Source organism: Ctenopharyngodon idella, chromosome 18 (assembly GCF_019924925.1).
Source record: "Ctenopharyngodon idella isolate HZGC_01 chromosome 18, HZGC01, whole genome shotgun sequence".
NCBI lineage: Eukaryota > Metazoa > Chordata > Actinopteri > Cypriniformes > Xenocyprididae > Ctenopharyngodon > Ctenopharyngodon idella.
Window position 1 is genome coordinate 23,241,374 of NC_067237.1, and position 16,065 is coordinate 23,257,438.

Genomic DNA, 16,065 nt, shown 5'->3' on the forward strand with positions numbered 1-16,065 from the left:
TATAAAATTCAACAAAATCAATTAGGAAACTTTTTATTTGTTGTAAAATGCAATTTTTCATCATTGGACAAAATTATAGGCGTAATTTGAGGGTGGGACGGGTGGAACATGTCCCCCAGGGTCAATACTGTCCCCTCCCCACCACTTTTTGAAACATATCGCGGCACGGATGTACCTAATACAAAAGAAACATCTCCAGTTGATTATCACTTCGTTCGTTTGTGTTAAATAAGAGGCGATGGCGCTGGAATGTGTTGTTTTTGAAATCATGCGTTGTTCGTTGCCGCTGTTATGATCAGTGGCGGAAGGCAACAGTGTTCTCTTGGCGCTCGTGCACACTGCGCAGTCTTCACACAGACGAGCGCTTCAATCTATCGCTTAAAGGGTTAGTTCACCCAAAAATGAAAATAATGTAATTTATTACTCACCCTCATGTCGTTCCACACCCGTAAGACCTTTGTTAATCTTCGGAACGCAAATTAAGATATTTTTGTTGAAATCCGATGGCTCAGTGAGGCCTCCATAGCCAGCAATGACATTTCCTCTCAAGATCCATTAATGTACTAAAAACATCTTTAAATCAGTTCATGTGAGTACAGTGGTTCAATATTAATATTATAAAGCAACGAGAATATTTTTGGTGTGCCAAAAAAACAAAATAACGACTTATATAGTGATGGCCGATTTCAAAACACTGCTTCCTGAAGCTTCGGAGCGTTATGAATCTTTTGTGTCGAATCAGCGGTTCGGAGCGCCAAAGTCACGTGATTTCAGCAGTTTGGCGGTTTGACACGCGATCCGAATCATGATTCGACAAAAGATTCATAACGCTCCGAAGCTTAATGAAACGGTGTTTTGAAATCGGCCATCAATATATAAGTCGTTATTTTGTTTTTTTGCCGCACCAAAAATATTCTCGTCGCTTTATAATATTAATATTGAACCACTGTACTCACATAAACTGATTTAAATATGTTTTTAGTACATTAATGGATCTTGAGAGAGGAAATGTCATTGCTCCCTATGCAGGCCTCACTGAGCCATCGGATTTCAACAAAAATATCTTAATTTGTGTTCCGAAGATGAATGATGAATAAATGACATTATTTTCATTTTTGGGTGAACTAACCCTTTAACGCTGTTGCGGAGACTCCCTATTTGTTCCGGTGAAATCACAAAACAAAATGCACATAAACGTGTCCCTGCTCTTGATATACAATCACTGATGAACATCTTTGGTTTTAATGAGAAAAAAAAAATAAACGGGAGGATCAGAACCAAGAACCTCTGGCACCCTTAAAGGGATAGTTCACCCAAAAATGAAAATTCTGTCATCATTTCAAATGGTACTCACTGCAGAGTCTATGATGGCCAGCTCCTCCTCTCTGGATGTCCAGTGGGGTGGAGAGGTAGAGATGTGGGTAGGGTTAGGGTAGGATTAGGGTGTGGTTGTACATTCGAAATTGTACAATTTTCATTTTTGGGTGAACTATCCCTTTAACAAAAAGTCTACAGTCCAGTAGGCTACACAAATTATTGATGCGGATGTATTTATTCACTAGGCCTAATGTAAACACTAGAGACTAACAACATATTGTATTAGCTTATAGTAGATGTGAGGATGCAACTATCGCATTAAACATGTTCTATGTCAATAAATTAATTTCTGGACATCGATATTTTTGTGCATTTATTATTGTAAATTTCTGGTGTAACCAGTGATTTTGTGTGTCGCCAAGTTCACACAGCAGCAGAATATGGATGTCAGTCCTGTATTTGAGTCCTGGTTACGTTCACACACAGCATTCTATAACCAAACTCACACCCATACATTTTCAGGACTCACAACCACATTCTCAGAAAACCCGCGCTGTGTGAACGGAACCGGACTCGTCATACAGTGCGAGAGAGCCGCAAACACACGTTTCTACCGTGTGTTTCGGGTTTTCGTGTGTGGTTTCGCTTTCGGAAACTTAAAGCGATGGAGATATGAGATGCGTGTCATCTGAATGTTTTAGATCCACCAGTCGGAGCTGCTCCCGCACGACTCAAACTCTCCGCTCTTCACACAGATATAAAACCTGCTGTCGGTTAATGAAGATTTGACTGATGAACTCGATTGGATACTTGTATCAAAATTAATAAGACTTTTCAGTTTTATGGACGTCGCCATCTTTGATATTACTTTGGTCACATTTGATAAGTTTACTGGTAAGATAAGAGCTTGACTGCCATTGCACATTTATACAGACAGTATTTGAGATGCTACTGTAATGTGCTGTTTGAACAGGACATTTCGAGACTCAGTAAATGTGGTTATCAATCCCAAAAACTGACAGTGTGAACGTATGTTTTACATGCATGTCTTGGTATAAACCCAATAGGAAAATAATGGTTGACTTGCATCATTGGTTTTCTCAAACCATCAAGTGAGCATATAAGAAAAAAAAAGTGATTTTCCATATTTAGTACCCTGTGGCCCTGTCTCGAATGGAACACTTCTGTGGCCTTTGATTACGCAATCATAATCATAGTGTGTTTGTCAAGTCCACAGGGCAGTAGTAGGGTGTCTTATTTGTCATTTTACAGTTCAAAAGGGAGCTCAAGTGTGCCTCTGTATGTGGCCTTAATGTGCCCTTTTGCAAAGCCCACACTGGTGGGACCACATGCAGTCTACCAGCCAACAATCCATATGGCATTACATCACTAAAGTGTGGATACCACAAATGGTGACCATTTGGGACAGGACCTGTGACATTACTGCATTAATTTTAACACAAGCTAAAAAAAAAGTGTTTAACAGTTATTGCATCCCTTCACAAAAAAATCATGTGTAATACAGAATAAGTCAACACAGTGAGTCCACGGATGCTTTAAATGTGATACATTAAGTTATAGTTCAGAACGCTTCGAATGACAGGATTGTATCCTCATGGATGTGAGTGAAAACCACAGGTGTGCTCAGATGGACACGGGGCATATAATGATTCGATCCTCTAACATGACACTGAGCACCAGGAACACAAAGTACAGGATGAACATGGTGAATCCCAACACTTTATTCATCCTCCACTTACAGGCAGCGATGGAGATAATGACGAAGAGGAGCATGAGGAAGAGCAGCACAATGGCACAGAACAGCCCATTACTGCTCACAGTCACTGGGGCAAACGAATGGCAGAACGAGAACATCAACCATGGCACTGGCAGCCTGTAACAGTGAAAGATATAATTAAGCAATAAAGCACAAGAATGATTTATTCGGTATGCATTCATCCCAATAGTGAGATTGCAAGTGTGAGACTGCGAAATAATCAACAGTTCAAAAACAGGTTAACTTACATTTTAAACAGTTTTGCCAGATATTTTTTTGTTATTTTGCCAATCAATTCCAACCAATAATCCAATCAATACCCCATGGAGGCTTGTAGGCTAGAGTCCTTTATATTAACTGGGTTTCTATTAATGCAATACAGTGAATGACAACCATCTGTAGTCTCCCAGTGGCTTACATTATTGGCAGTTTAGTAAGTGATTAATTTACACCAAAGCAAAAGAGAACATGTATGCCTTCATCTCCGAAAACATTATTTTTGTCTTACATTTCATAACAAACCAAGCCCAGAGCTGACTCGTTTTCTGTCAGTTTTACGTCAATTTTGGGTGATTAAAGGATGCAAAGGATACACTTGATGCATTCTTCAAAATTAGCTGAATGAAGGATGCAAAATGAAGGCTGCCTTCCAAGTGTAACCCCTCTACCCAGGTCCAGTCGCTAGAGCATCTCTTGAGGTCAGAGGAGTGAGGTTTACTTGCACAGCAACTACTAGCTGGCCTTCGTTACATTCACCCCCCTAAACCTCACTCCCATGCGGGTCACGGCACCAATGTAACCCCTCTACCCAGGTCCTACTCGCCCCGCTCTGTGCGGGCCTCGAACCTGGGTCTCCGGCGTGGGAGTCGGACGCTCTATTAAGGAGGCTAAAGGCTGCAAACCCCTAGCATCAGTCGCTAGAGCATCTCTTGAGATCAGAGGAGTGAGGTTTACTTGCACAGCAACTACTAGCTGGCCTTCATTACACAAGGATCCTTCAAATTGAGACTGCCTTTGACGACACTTGATGACGTGGCATCCGAGATATGCAGCCTTACTAGGACGCAGCCTTCCATTTGAGAAGCACCCTACCACTTTGCCAATTTTCCGACCTGGGACAGTCTTGCACACTTACTTCCTGTCATGTGTACTCATTTTCAAGTAGCCAAGACTGCAAGTGTGGGTATTAGGACATTACCCACACTTGTTTCTTTCATGAATGAATCTGTCAAACAAATCGATGTCAGTGAATGACTCACTCATTAAGACTCTTGTCACCACCTACTGGTGAAACAATGTAACCTGCAGAAAGAGTCACTGAAAAATCCCCATCACTACACAGACTGACAGTCTCTCTTGAAACGTGCGAACACAAACCGTAGAGTTCACTCAGATCACATTCGACGACCGGCACTAAAACTGAGCACATCATTTCCAACTATCAAACATCTGATTTACTGATTATTGAATGTTTCAGTCATCTTACCCCATGGTGATGTCAAATATGTTGCTGCCTACAGAGCTAGAGACAGCCATGTCTCCCAAGCCTTTTCGAGCCACAATCACACTGGTGATTAGATCAGGAATTGATGTTCCTGCAGCCAGAATGGTAAGACCCATGATTTCCTCAGAGATGCCAATTGTCTCACCCACCTAGGAGAGAAAATCTTGGTAAATGCTGACTTGTTTTAATGTTATATTTGCTAATACAGTGACATTTTTGTTGGCTTAAGTGACCAAATACATTTTAGCAACAAATAATGGTTTCTACACTTACCTGATGTGCCCACCACACCATAAGGTAGGAAAATATAGCAATCCATACTATTGAGCCAAGGAAGGTAATGACAAAGAACTTCTTGGATGCCTGTGAAGCACAATATATACATGTCAGTTCTATCACATGTGAAAAGCGGAAAAAATCTACAAGAAAAACATGTGATGTTTTCTTTTGGTTCTCACAGGGTTTCTGACATCTGGAACTGTCAGCCACAGTGGAAAGACAATGGGCAACAGTAACAAATATGTGGCCTGTTTACGTCTGGTGTCTGGCCACTCTAAGGACAGAGGTTCATCACTATCTCCTTCAGCCTCGTCTTCATTATCATCATCATCTTCATCATCATCACTGTCTTCGTCGCTGTCTTCATCACTGTCATCTTCCTCATCATCCTCTGAATCACCTGAACCTCCTGGCTTCTCTGAGCCTCCTTCTGCTGCAGTGTCTCCTTCCTTAACACAGAGCAAGAAAGAGACAGGTGGAAACAATACTCACACAGAAAATAAGGAATTAGGAGAACAAAGTAATAGTTCACTCAAAAAAGTTTTATCATCAGTTACTTGCACTCAATTTGTTCCAAACCAGTAGGACTTTCTTTCTTCTGTGGAACAGCTCTCTTTTCCATGTAATTATAATAAATAGGGACCACCAGAGCTTTCAAGCTTCAAAAGGTATGCAAAACCACAATAAAAGCATAATAAATAGGTATGGCTTAATCAAATTCAAAGATAATCTTCACCTCCAGTGAGCTGCTAACCCAAAAACTGCTATTACTGAGTCTGAGAGTTGAACTCGAGGCGAGAACTGGATTGTGAATCAATCATTCAGACCAGTTTTGGGAACCGAATGAACTGATGTATCAAAAAATCTAACTAAAAAGAATGATTAGGTCATGAAGTAGCCATTTATACTTCTCCTCTAAACACATCATAGAGAACAACACCATTAAATTTATTTCTTTTCTGTCCTTTTTTAAGCTTGAAAGCTCTAGTTCTCCTTTATTGTAATGGCATTCTAGTACATTCTTCAAAGCTCTTGTTCCACAGAGAAAAGAAAGTCATGATATGAGGGTGAGTAAATGATGATGGACTTTCTAGGTGAATTGTTCCACATACTATGTTTGACATATCGTCTCTGTCAGCTTTACAACAAGGTAAAGAACTGATAAGCTCATTAAAAGCACACAAGTGTCTCAGAGCTTCTGTTTCTTCTTCCAAACTTTTTTTGAGATGCAATTGGCCCACCTTTTGTGCCTCAGACTTTTGACTGGCGTCTTCTTCTTTGGCTCCTGGGGCCGCTTCTTTGGAATCATTGGGCTGCTCCGTTTGACCATCACCTTATTTAAACCAGGATGATAAAATGTCAATCAAGTTTGCATTTACTTCTTAAAGGTAGCAATACTACAAGCTCCTCTCAGATGTGGAGTGAAGATTTTCTCAATAGGAGTGAGTAATGTTGCTATATCGTTTGGCGGCAATTTCAAACACCACAGTTGCTTCACAAGATAATCCGCATTGATTCCAAGCCACTCATGCTTAATTCATGAGATGGAGCTTGGTCATTATGTCAGCTAATGTGTAAAGCAGCTCTCAAGTAGAAACAAAAGGTGGAAATATGGAATGCGGGATGCTGTGTAGAGGGCAAAACGGGCCAAACTCCTGGCAGCGTGCCCTCTCTTTGTACCTTTCATCCAGCACACAGCTGGTACGTTACCGCTTGTGGAAATGCAACATTAATAACCATTTTGAATATGCAACAGAGCTCATCTGTGAGGTAGGACAATGTACCGACCTGTCTACAAAGCTCTGTGCAATCATAATAGAACAGACTAAGATGGTAAAATCTCACCTTCACCAGATTTTTCCTTCTTTTTGTTCTCTACTTTCCCCCGGGCCATGTCGTTCAAAATCTGAGCCTTGTCTTTAAATTTCACTGCAAACCAGGAAAGGAAGAATATAGCTTGAATGTAGACTTTGACTGACACTGTCAGGGTCAACAATGGCAGTACCACAAATGACAAAAGCCCTAATTTCACAGACGTAATACAAAACGTCATTTTCTCACGTCATCTCACTGACTACTACAAGAAAGCAATCACATCACAAGAATAACATCACAAACACTAAGCCCCTTACCTTTACATTCCAAAGAGCTTCTAGCCTTTGCATCTCCATTAAACACTGACTCTAATGAGTAAAAGTAGATTCATATACAATAAATACCATGGTGAGTTTTACAAATGCATCTTCAGTTGCCCTTCAAAACTACTCATGTCTGCACTGACTTGGATGCCAACAAGCAGCATTGTTAAATGTTAGAAGTTTATAATTGGATTTATTCAAAGAAAAATGTGGACAGGTCAAAGTATAAATGAATAAGTCATGTGAATTTTATGAAAAATGTCAAGAAATGTTTGGGTCATCAAGCCTGATTTCTTGAATTATTACATGATTTTTTAAAACAAATGATTTCACAGTCCATAAAGTCTTTATATTATATATATTATTATATATTTATATTATGCTTATATCATTTGATAAGTTGATATATAGAGATTGCTATTGTCAGGTTTATGTTCCGTTATGTAGACTCTTATTTTGACATTCTGTTTTGTTTCCATTAGTTCCTGTTTCTCCACTCTGTTTAGTTCTAGTTTCCCTGGTTACTCATTGCTCCCTAGTTTTTCTATGATTACTTATGATTCACACCTCAGTGTATTTATGCTCCTTGTTTGGTTTTGTCCTTTGTCAGGTTATCGTCTTTGTTTTATGTGTGAATTATGTGTTTGCTCCAGCATTCTCCTGTGTACTCTGAGTGTTGATTAAAGAACTGTGGGGCTGTTTACACGACACCATTTTCAACTAAAAGCAGAAAACTTTTCTTGCGTTTTGGCCATTTATTTACACGACAACTGCGTTTTGGGGACTTGAAAATGGGTTTCAAAGTGTATGTTTTTGAAAACTATACCGGTATCGTCTCAGTGTAAATGGCAAAATCATGAATTTGTGAACAATGACGTCATGCATATTTGTTTAGTCTAGAGGCGCGTAGTGTTTCTTTACAAAGTGACATCGCCAACTACTGGCCTGGCAGCATAATACAGCGTTTTTTGGTCATTTTCGTGGATCCGTGTGAACGGAAATCTTTTGACAACATTGTCGTCTGTATGTGAAAAATGCAAAGGAAAAACTTCTCCATGTTTAGTACATCGTTGTCATGTAAACGTACCATGATTATCTCTAGTTTCTGCATCACGCATCTTGGATTACTACACATATTGTGACAGTTATATACTATATACTGTATGCTTTTTTGAGAGTAATTTTTTTTTTTAGATTTTTTTTTTGCTTTGGGGGTAGGGTGTTTAATTGTCATAAAAATGGAAAAAAAAAGCAACAAAAAAAATGTGAAGTGCCTTGAAATGCGCAGCATTATTCGATGTGTTGATGTAACTTCCACTGAAACAGGAAGACAGGGCGGGACATATCAAACAGCTTCTCCCCTTTTTTAAATTAGCCAATAGCGTTTCGTTTATATCACAGCTCGGCCAGAGCTGTTGAGCTAGTAACTGCAGTTTCCTCTTAATCTAACCACTGCTCCTCCTAATCTTCTCCATGTCGCTTTAAAATACAGCATTCTGTGCAGAATTCAAATGGGTCTGATACGTTTTCTGGTATGCGCTGACTCACGCATATGTTATATTGTCCCTGGACCGGGGCAGACTGTGTGCACGCTGCGGCGGTTCGCGTGACACTAACGTGAAATCAGACATCATTTGCCCCAATGGAAAGCATATTTACACTGTCTGAATCGTTCCCTAGCCCCTATATAGTGCTCTATGCGCCATTCACTATGTAGAAAATAGTACATTTTTTCTATTTATAATGTAGGGGGCGGGACGCTTTAGATTCTAGAGAGCATTTGATTGGACAGAAAATCTGATGAGAAGCTGAAGTGCAGGGTGATGTCAAAATTTGATCCATATTGGCGGAAGTAAGAGACTGTAAGTTTTGAATGCTTATATCTTCTAAATGCAAATTTTGTCATTGTTTTGGAGCACACTAGCTTAAAGATAATGGTAAGACTAACATATTCATAGTAAAAGCCAAAAAACTTCATGGGGAATTTAAGATTTTGCTTCTATTATTTTTGGGGTGAAATGTGACCCAGACATTCCTTTTTGAGATTTAAATGACTGGCATGCAGAGTACACAGAGTATATTAAGGCAGTTTGAGGTCCTTTTAAACTAGTTGTTAAGTACTTGTCAGTAATTTATCAGCCCAAATGTATATATGTACTAATGAACCTTTAAATGTGTCTCATTGACTACAGCAGGGACCCTATCACAATAACAGGATTGAGCTGCTGGAGCCTGTCTCTCATCTAGCCTTTATGAGCTCAATCAAAAGCAGCTTAATGATGGAGCAGCACAGTAATGGGAGGTTTTTGGGAGGACCCTGAGAGCGCAGGTGCTGCGCAGCCTCCTGAGGACAGGCTGAAGGTCAAGGGGACCAACCCCAGCCATCAAACCACTGACCCACAGGACCCCAGCACCAGGGCTTCTGCTTTACACGTATGCATTTTTGTGATGCTAAAATTAGTTACAAATCTTGTTAGAGAACCCATGTGCAATGCGAAAATAATATAGTGTATGTTTAAATGGTGACATTCACATTGATGTGACTTGACAAAATGTCACAGAGCCACTGCGGTGGGCTATCCCTTGTCTCACTACTATGAATCACTCTCCACTCCATAGACTGAGAAAGAGCTATTTATCTTCTTAGTATCAATCTGGACTTAGTGCTGTCATCATATGGAACATGCTTTGCTAATCCATTTGTACTAGGAGAAGGACAAAGGGACTCTCCTGCTACACTTCTGAACTTATTACAGCACTTGCCTTAGTGAATATAGGCTTATATCATATGATTGGCATTTTGATCCATATACAATTTGTGTTTTGATATACAAAACAGTCTGTAAAAAAGGTGTAGCCAGTAGTGCACAAATCAACCACTTTGTACAAATAACAATCATCAAACAAAAAATGGCATAATTTGAGTCTTCAAGTAATAAAAGAGCACTACATTCTTATTATTTACCTTTCCTGGTCTTTTAATGCTAACATTTACTCAAAATACATTGTGGAAAAATCTTGTGAACAGCTTTCACAAACATTTCTAAAAGGCATAGTTCACCCAAAAATTAAAATTCTGTCATCATTTTCTCACCCTCTTGTTGTTCCAAAATTGTATGACTTTCTTTCTTCTGTGAAACACAGAAGTGTTTCACACAAATGTGTTTCTTTATCCATACAATGGAAGTCAATGGGATAATGTTTGGTTCCCAACCTTCTGCAAAATATCTTCCATGATCTGCAGTCAGTCAGTCATACATACAGGTTTGGAACGACATGAGAGTGAGTAAATAATGACAGAAATTTCATTTATGGGTGGACTATCACTTTAAACCACCAGAATTGAAATTAGTATTGCCTTCGTGCTGGGTTTGTTTAATGAGTTTTCATTATGAGGGCTCAGACACTGAAGGGCTCTTACCCTCTCCAAGAGGATCCAGTGTGTGAATCATCAGTTGGAAGATGGTGTTCCTCATGGTGCTGTTGTGCAGAGAGGCAGAACTGCCCCCGCGCTGCAGTGTGGGCTTCAGCTACACAAGACAGGAGAAATATGCTCACGCTAAATGATCATGTCAAAAGAATTTATATCAGAACCGACAAATTCTGTTTGCCAAGTAGACTTCAGGAAGAGTAAAAATATGTTATTTAAGTATAACAGGATGTTATTAAGTATATTACTTAAATTAATAATCCCATATTCATTTGACAGGACATGTGAAATGTATCCAACAAGACTGTTGTGTGTATCTGTAAATGTGTCATTTTTTGGATGTTACAATGCTTCCTCATATCTTAGCTTGACAACTATAAAAAGCCATTTGTAGGCTGATTTTCCAGAAAAGTTCAAATATGTTGGCTATTAAAACACTGCTATGTTCACTGGCTCAACCAGTAATGGGAGTTTGGGCCAGTACTCTCTCATTATTTTTGTAGCTCCATTTGGTTAAAATAGTAAGAGATAAATTACACCTGTATTTTTTATGAGTTATCAGAGAATCACATATTTTGAATCTAGACCTATTGACATATTTACATATGTTTATTTATACATGAACATATATTTGCATATTTTTGATTACCTTTAATCGATTCTTGTCTTCTGGTTCAGGCGGCCTGTTCTCTTCACCTGAAGTCCCATTGTCCTGTGTGCAAAAACAGTTTGAAACATTATAGAGGATGCAAGGTACTGATTTGACCTTTGACTTTCACTTCATATTCTACTGTTTGGAGAATAAAAGTGACTAGTCTGTTGCAAAGTTGATAAAATTTTCGTTCACATGCCCTCAGACTGAAAGGAGACCAATTTTATTTATTTATTTAAATCGAAGAAAAACTGTAAGAGGATGTAGCATACAGGTTTATTAATATTATAAATTAGCTTTTATTTTTATATTTTCAGTTTTCATTTAAATTTTAGTAGTTTTGTTGTCTTTTGCCAATTTTTAGTGCTTCAAACTTGAACTTTATTTATTTATTTTTTTACATTTTCTTGTTAAGTTTAAGTTTTTCATCTAATATTTATATTTTATTTAATGCCATATTTATTTATAGCGAAAATCATTTTAATAGTTTACAATAACAACACTGCAACATACATGAGCACCCAAATATATAAAATATGAAATTCTGTATTTTATCATTACTGCTGTACTAGTTACTTATCTGTGATAAATTCAATCCAGTGGGTTTAGTTTGACAGAGATCTAGGTGCTCTGGGTCTAGTAAGCCGTCTTACACTATATAAGCTTCAATCACACTTATCAGATTTAAACACTCTATATGTTACACAGTTTGTACATCACAGCAGACCCTCATGGGATTAAGTGAACGTCTTTGGATCAGAGAGCATTTTACCTGTCCAGAGGGTCTCTAACATAATTTAATATTGGCTAATATTATTTTGATCACATGAATGATTAATGATATCCTGTCCACTTATTAATATACGTTTTTTACAGTATAAAACACATTTACAATAACCCATAGACTGTTCGTCACTGCAGCTTAAAGTCTCCTTCTCAGGTGATTGTGATCACATAGATGTTATGACAGATTATCAAGTGTTGATCTCTCTAAACCTCCCTCTCACCACAGCTTCTAAGCTGAGGGATGTTCAGGATGAAGAAAGGAACTTGTGAAAATGACTACACAATTTTATTATGTGAGACGATAGTGTCACCAATACAGATAAGGGCTGTCACCGTGAGCCAAATGCACCTGCTCCAAATACCTCGCCTGCTACAAGACAACTCATTAACAATGTCTGGCCCCAGCAGACAAGAGATCCTTTTCATTTCTGTTTATCAAAGGAAAACACAAACCCATGCGTATCTGTTCAATGAATAAACATAAGTGACTCACATTCACCTGAGTGGGATGCTATTATATCTCTGCTATCACATCCATGAGCAGATATTATAGTGGTTCCTCATCACTAGAAGATATACCACAGCAGAAATCATCAATACTGTCCAAAACAGAAATAAATGTTTCTGTGATAAATATGATTAAAATGCTATGAAAATTGCTAATAATGCACAAGGGTTTGAATCCCAGTATTGATAAAATGTGTATTAAATACACAATTAGTCACTTTGGATAAAAGTGTCTCCTAAATGAATAAATGTAAATAATGCGACAAGCAATGCTGAATTTTTCATCTGGGGCTCTTTTTTTATTGCAAATGACAAATACGATGACCTCTTCTATTATGAGCATGTATGTCATTTTGATTTGGTGCATAAAATCAAACATATCAGAATTGTACAAATGTCCTGATATCATAATGCAAAAAAAGCTATATTAAAACATGTCCAAAACAGAAATAAATGTTTCTGTGAGAAATATTATTAAAATGCTATGCAAATTGCTAACATGCAATCCATGTTCTTGAAGCAAACATGGTAGAGCATGGTGCTAATAATGCACAAGGTTTTGGGTTTGAATCCCAGTACTAATAAAATGTGTATAAATGTGTATAAATGTGGATAGTTCACCCAAAAATTAAAATTCTTACATCATTTATTTGTTCTGCTGAACACAAAGGAAGATATTTGGAAGAATGTTTGTAACCAAGCAGATCTCGCCCCCTATTGACTAGTATTTTTTTTTTTTTTTCCTACTATGGTAGTCAATGGGGGGCGAGATCTGCTTGGTTACAAACATTCTACCAAATATCTTCCTTTGTGTACAGCAGAACAAATAAATTCATACAGGTTTGAAACATCTTGAGGGGGAGTAAATTATGACAGAATTTTCATTTTTGGGTGAACTATCCTTTTAAATACGTTATTAGTCTCTTTTAGGACAATTCTAGATTAGGTCATTTAGGAGAATTCTAAGGGCGAAATTCGGTGCTCCGAAACCCACCCCATCCCCCTCTCCACTGATGGAGAAATTCAGCACGCCAAATCCACAACCCCCAACCCACAACTCAATCACAGAAATTTGGATGAGAAGTTAGCCAGGGGGCCCAGAAACCCCAAGGGCATCCTTGGGGACCAGCATGGGATGCTGGGTGCTTGTTTGCTGGTCACCAGCATGGGTATCGCGAGTTCTGGTAGACTAGGTACACCTCCTCAGTTTTGCTTGAGAACAGCATGACTATGCTGGTCCACCAGCTAGCACTATACCAGCTCTAACCAGCATAAACCAGCTTGGACCAACATGGAATTCATGCTGGTTTATGCTTGGTTTTTCAGCATGGTTTTGTGCCCAAATATCTGACCCAAAGATTAATTCTAATTCTATATATTATTGGCAAAAGTAATGAGGCGTACCTTTTCAGGTTCTTCCACCGCGATGACTTTGACAATGTTCTTGTGTTTCCTGAGCTGAGATTTAAAGGCACGCTCAATCTGAACATTGAACTTCATGAAAGTAACATAGAGAGCATAACCGCACACCAGCAACATACTCTCCCACCACATAATGGTGTTGTCCAAGAAGAAGATGATGAGCATGATGAGATCGAGGATGTAGAACGACACGTCCCGAAAGAGAGGCCACCAGGTGAGGTAAAGCATCTCCCGTGAAAACAGCGCACACATTCCGATCACAAATAGGATGTTAAAGACAGCTGAGCCAACAATGGTTCCAATGCCCACATTGCTATGAGAAATGAAGACACCGATCAAGGAAGTGAAAAGTTCGGGAGCAGAGCCTCCAGCGGCCATAAAGGTCGCCCCGGCCACATCATCTGAGATCGCCAGTTTGTCTGTGATAACCCCCAATGTAGGGACGAAAAACTCATCGCAGACAATGGCCAAAGAAACAAACATGTATATCATTCCAAAGATGTGGAGAATGACCCAGCCTTTGCGTCGATCCTCAATGGAGAAGATGTCCTCCGGGTACTCGCCCTTCATGTGTGGTGCCTCACCAGGTCTGGATGCTGTAGTGTTGGGCACCAGAGTGGTCGTATCGGTTGCTGGAGTAGGAACTGGGGTGGGTTTCGGAAGGTCTGGATCCACATAAATGCAATGGACAATTGTCCTGTTTGTGGTTGTTGTAGGCGTCTCTGTTGTAGATGTTGTTTGGACGGGTATATATGTTGCTGTCTCTGACGGCTGGACCCCATCTGTGTGGTTGGTGTTCTTTGGCTCAACTGTGGTCAAATTAGTCTTTGTCATCTCCAACAGTCCTTGTTCGAGACCAAGTCCAGAGCCTTCATCTACATGTCCTGCTATCTGGGGCTCAGGCCAGGCTTCTGGAAGTCTGGCTCTGATAGTGAATTGATATAAAGAACAAAGGAAAACCCCAGACAGAAGAAATATAATCCTGCTGAGCTGAAGTCTCTTTCTTCGAGTCAGGAACATTTTCTAGTATGTTTCCTAAAGGGCACTGAGTTGTTTTTTAGGGCAATGACACCCAGAACATCCAGAATTTCCCCCCAAAAGATGAAGGGGTATGCAGGACTCTCTCTCAGACTGTTTCATCTCATTTTCTCTGTGGTGCAGGTTTCCTCTCACAGACCTTACAGTGGATAAAAGGAGGAATACTGAGTGCAACAGTTGTACAGACAACACTGAATGTAGGATCAGCAGATTACTGTGGCCATTATAGTTTCTTCTAATAGTTGTATCTCATCTAACTAACACATTGCTTTGGATTAAATCAATAACATTTTAACAATTCTAGCTTTTCGAGAATGACACTGTCAAAAGCACTCATGTGAATTGTTTAAAACGTGAATTAAATTTCTGAAGATTGGCAAAAATGCCACTGAAAGTAATAAATTGCCCTTAATTCATCAGTTGTTTAACCTTTTATTTATGCTATTCTATCTTTCTATCTATCTATCTATCTATCTATCTATCTATCATTTATGAATGGCACACTGCATGGTTTACATGGTTAGGAAAAACGCCATAAAAAGTCCCCCTGTAAATCAATTCCAAAGGATAAATATTGCCCTTTAACAGTAAAAAAACGACACTGCTTCTAATTTAATAAATTATTAAGAAAAGCATTTCTTTAACATTTCAGTCTAAACAAACATAGCATGGAAAATATCCGTCTCTTTTCTATTAAAGTTTCTGTCAACCCTTCACTGTCATTGCAAGTAGCACAGCATAAAAACAATGAAACATTAAGTATTTTGTAAACACATTAGCATAAACACTGAAATATAAAGTGTGACTGTGTGGTGGCATCAGGTAGGCTATTTTTATATCAGCATTGGGCTAAATAAAATCCTAATATGTATTTAATAAACTATATTAACAAAGAAGCGTATATAAAAATTCATCTGCTCTCATGTAAGAAACAATTCAGAACACGCTAAAGAAACCTACCGGTTGAAAGACGATGCTCGCGGCGGTGAGTTGAGCGCTGCTGTCTCACAGCTGGGCTGTAGGGAAAGGCACGGATGCTGTGGGCGCTGCTATAGGTCAAGCAGGACGCACCGCAGGACAGCTCTTCAGCGTGGATCAGCACAATACCTAATACCTGAAGTCTGCTAAGAGGATTAGATGTACTCTCTCCCCACACTCTCATTACGTCTTGAACCATTTTATCCCAATTATTTTGCTGATATACGTCTCATTCAT

General features: G+C 39.0%; 1 protein-coding gene across 3 annotated transcripts; it reads right to left on the minus strand.

Annotated features, from left to right (window-relative positions):
• Nucleotides 1-686: 686 nt before the first annotated feature.
• On the minus strand, nucleotides 687-15,983 carry slc24a1 (solute carrier family 24 member 1). Of its 3 annotated transcripts, XM_051870009.1 has the most exons (11): nucleotides 15,811-15,983; nucleotides 13,795-14,989; nucleotides 11,095-11,157; nucleotides 10,437-10,545; nucleotides 7,010-7,060; nucleotides 6,723-6,806; nucleotides 6,119-6,210; nucleotides 5,057-5,326; nucleotides 4,872-4,961; nucleotides 4,581-4,747; nucleotides 687-3,211 (listed from the first exon to the last, which is right to left on the minus strand). In XM_051870009.1, the coding sequence occupies exons 2-11, from the start codon at nucleotides 14,830-14,832 to the stop codon at nucleotides 2,962-2,964; spliced, it is 2,214 nt and encodes a 737-aa protein (XP_051725969.1). In that variant the 5' UTR covers nucleotides 14,833-14,989; nucleotides 15,811-15,983; the 3' UTR covers nucleotides 687-2,961. The 3 variants fall into 3 exon arrangements, with proteins under 3 accessions (XP_051725969.1, XP_051725970.1, XP_051725971.1); XM_051870010.1 differs by lacking the exon at nucleotides 7,010-7,060; XM_051870011.1 differs by lacking the exons at nucleotides 6,723-6,806; nucleotides 7,010-7,060.
• Between the last annotated feature and the right edge of the window lie 82 nt (nucleotides 15,984-16,065).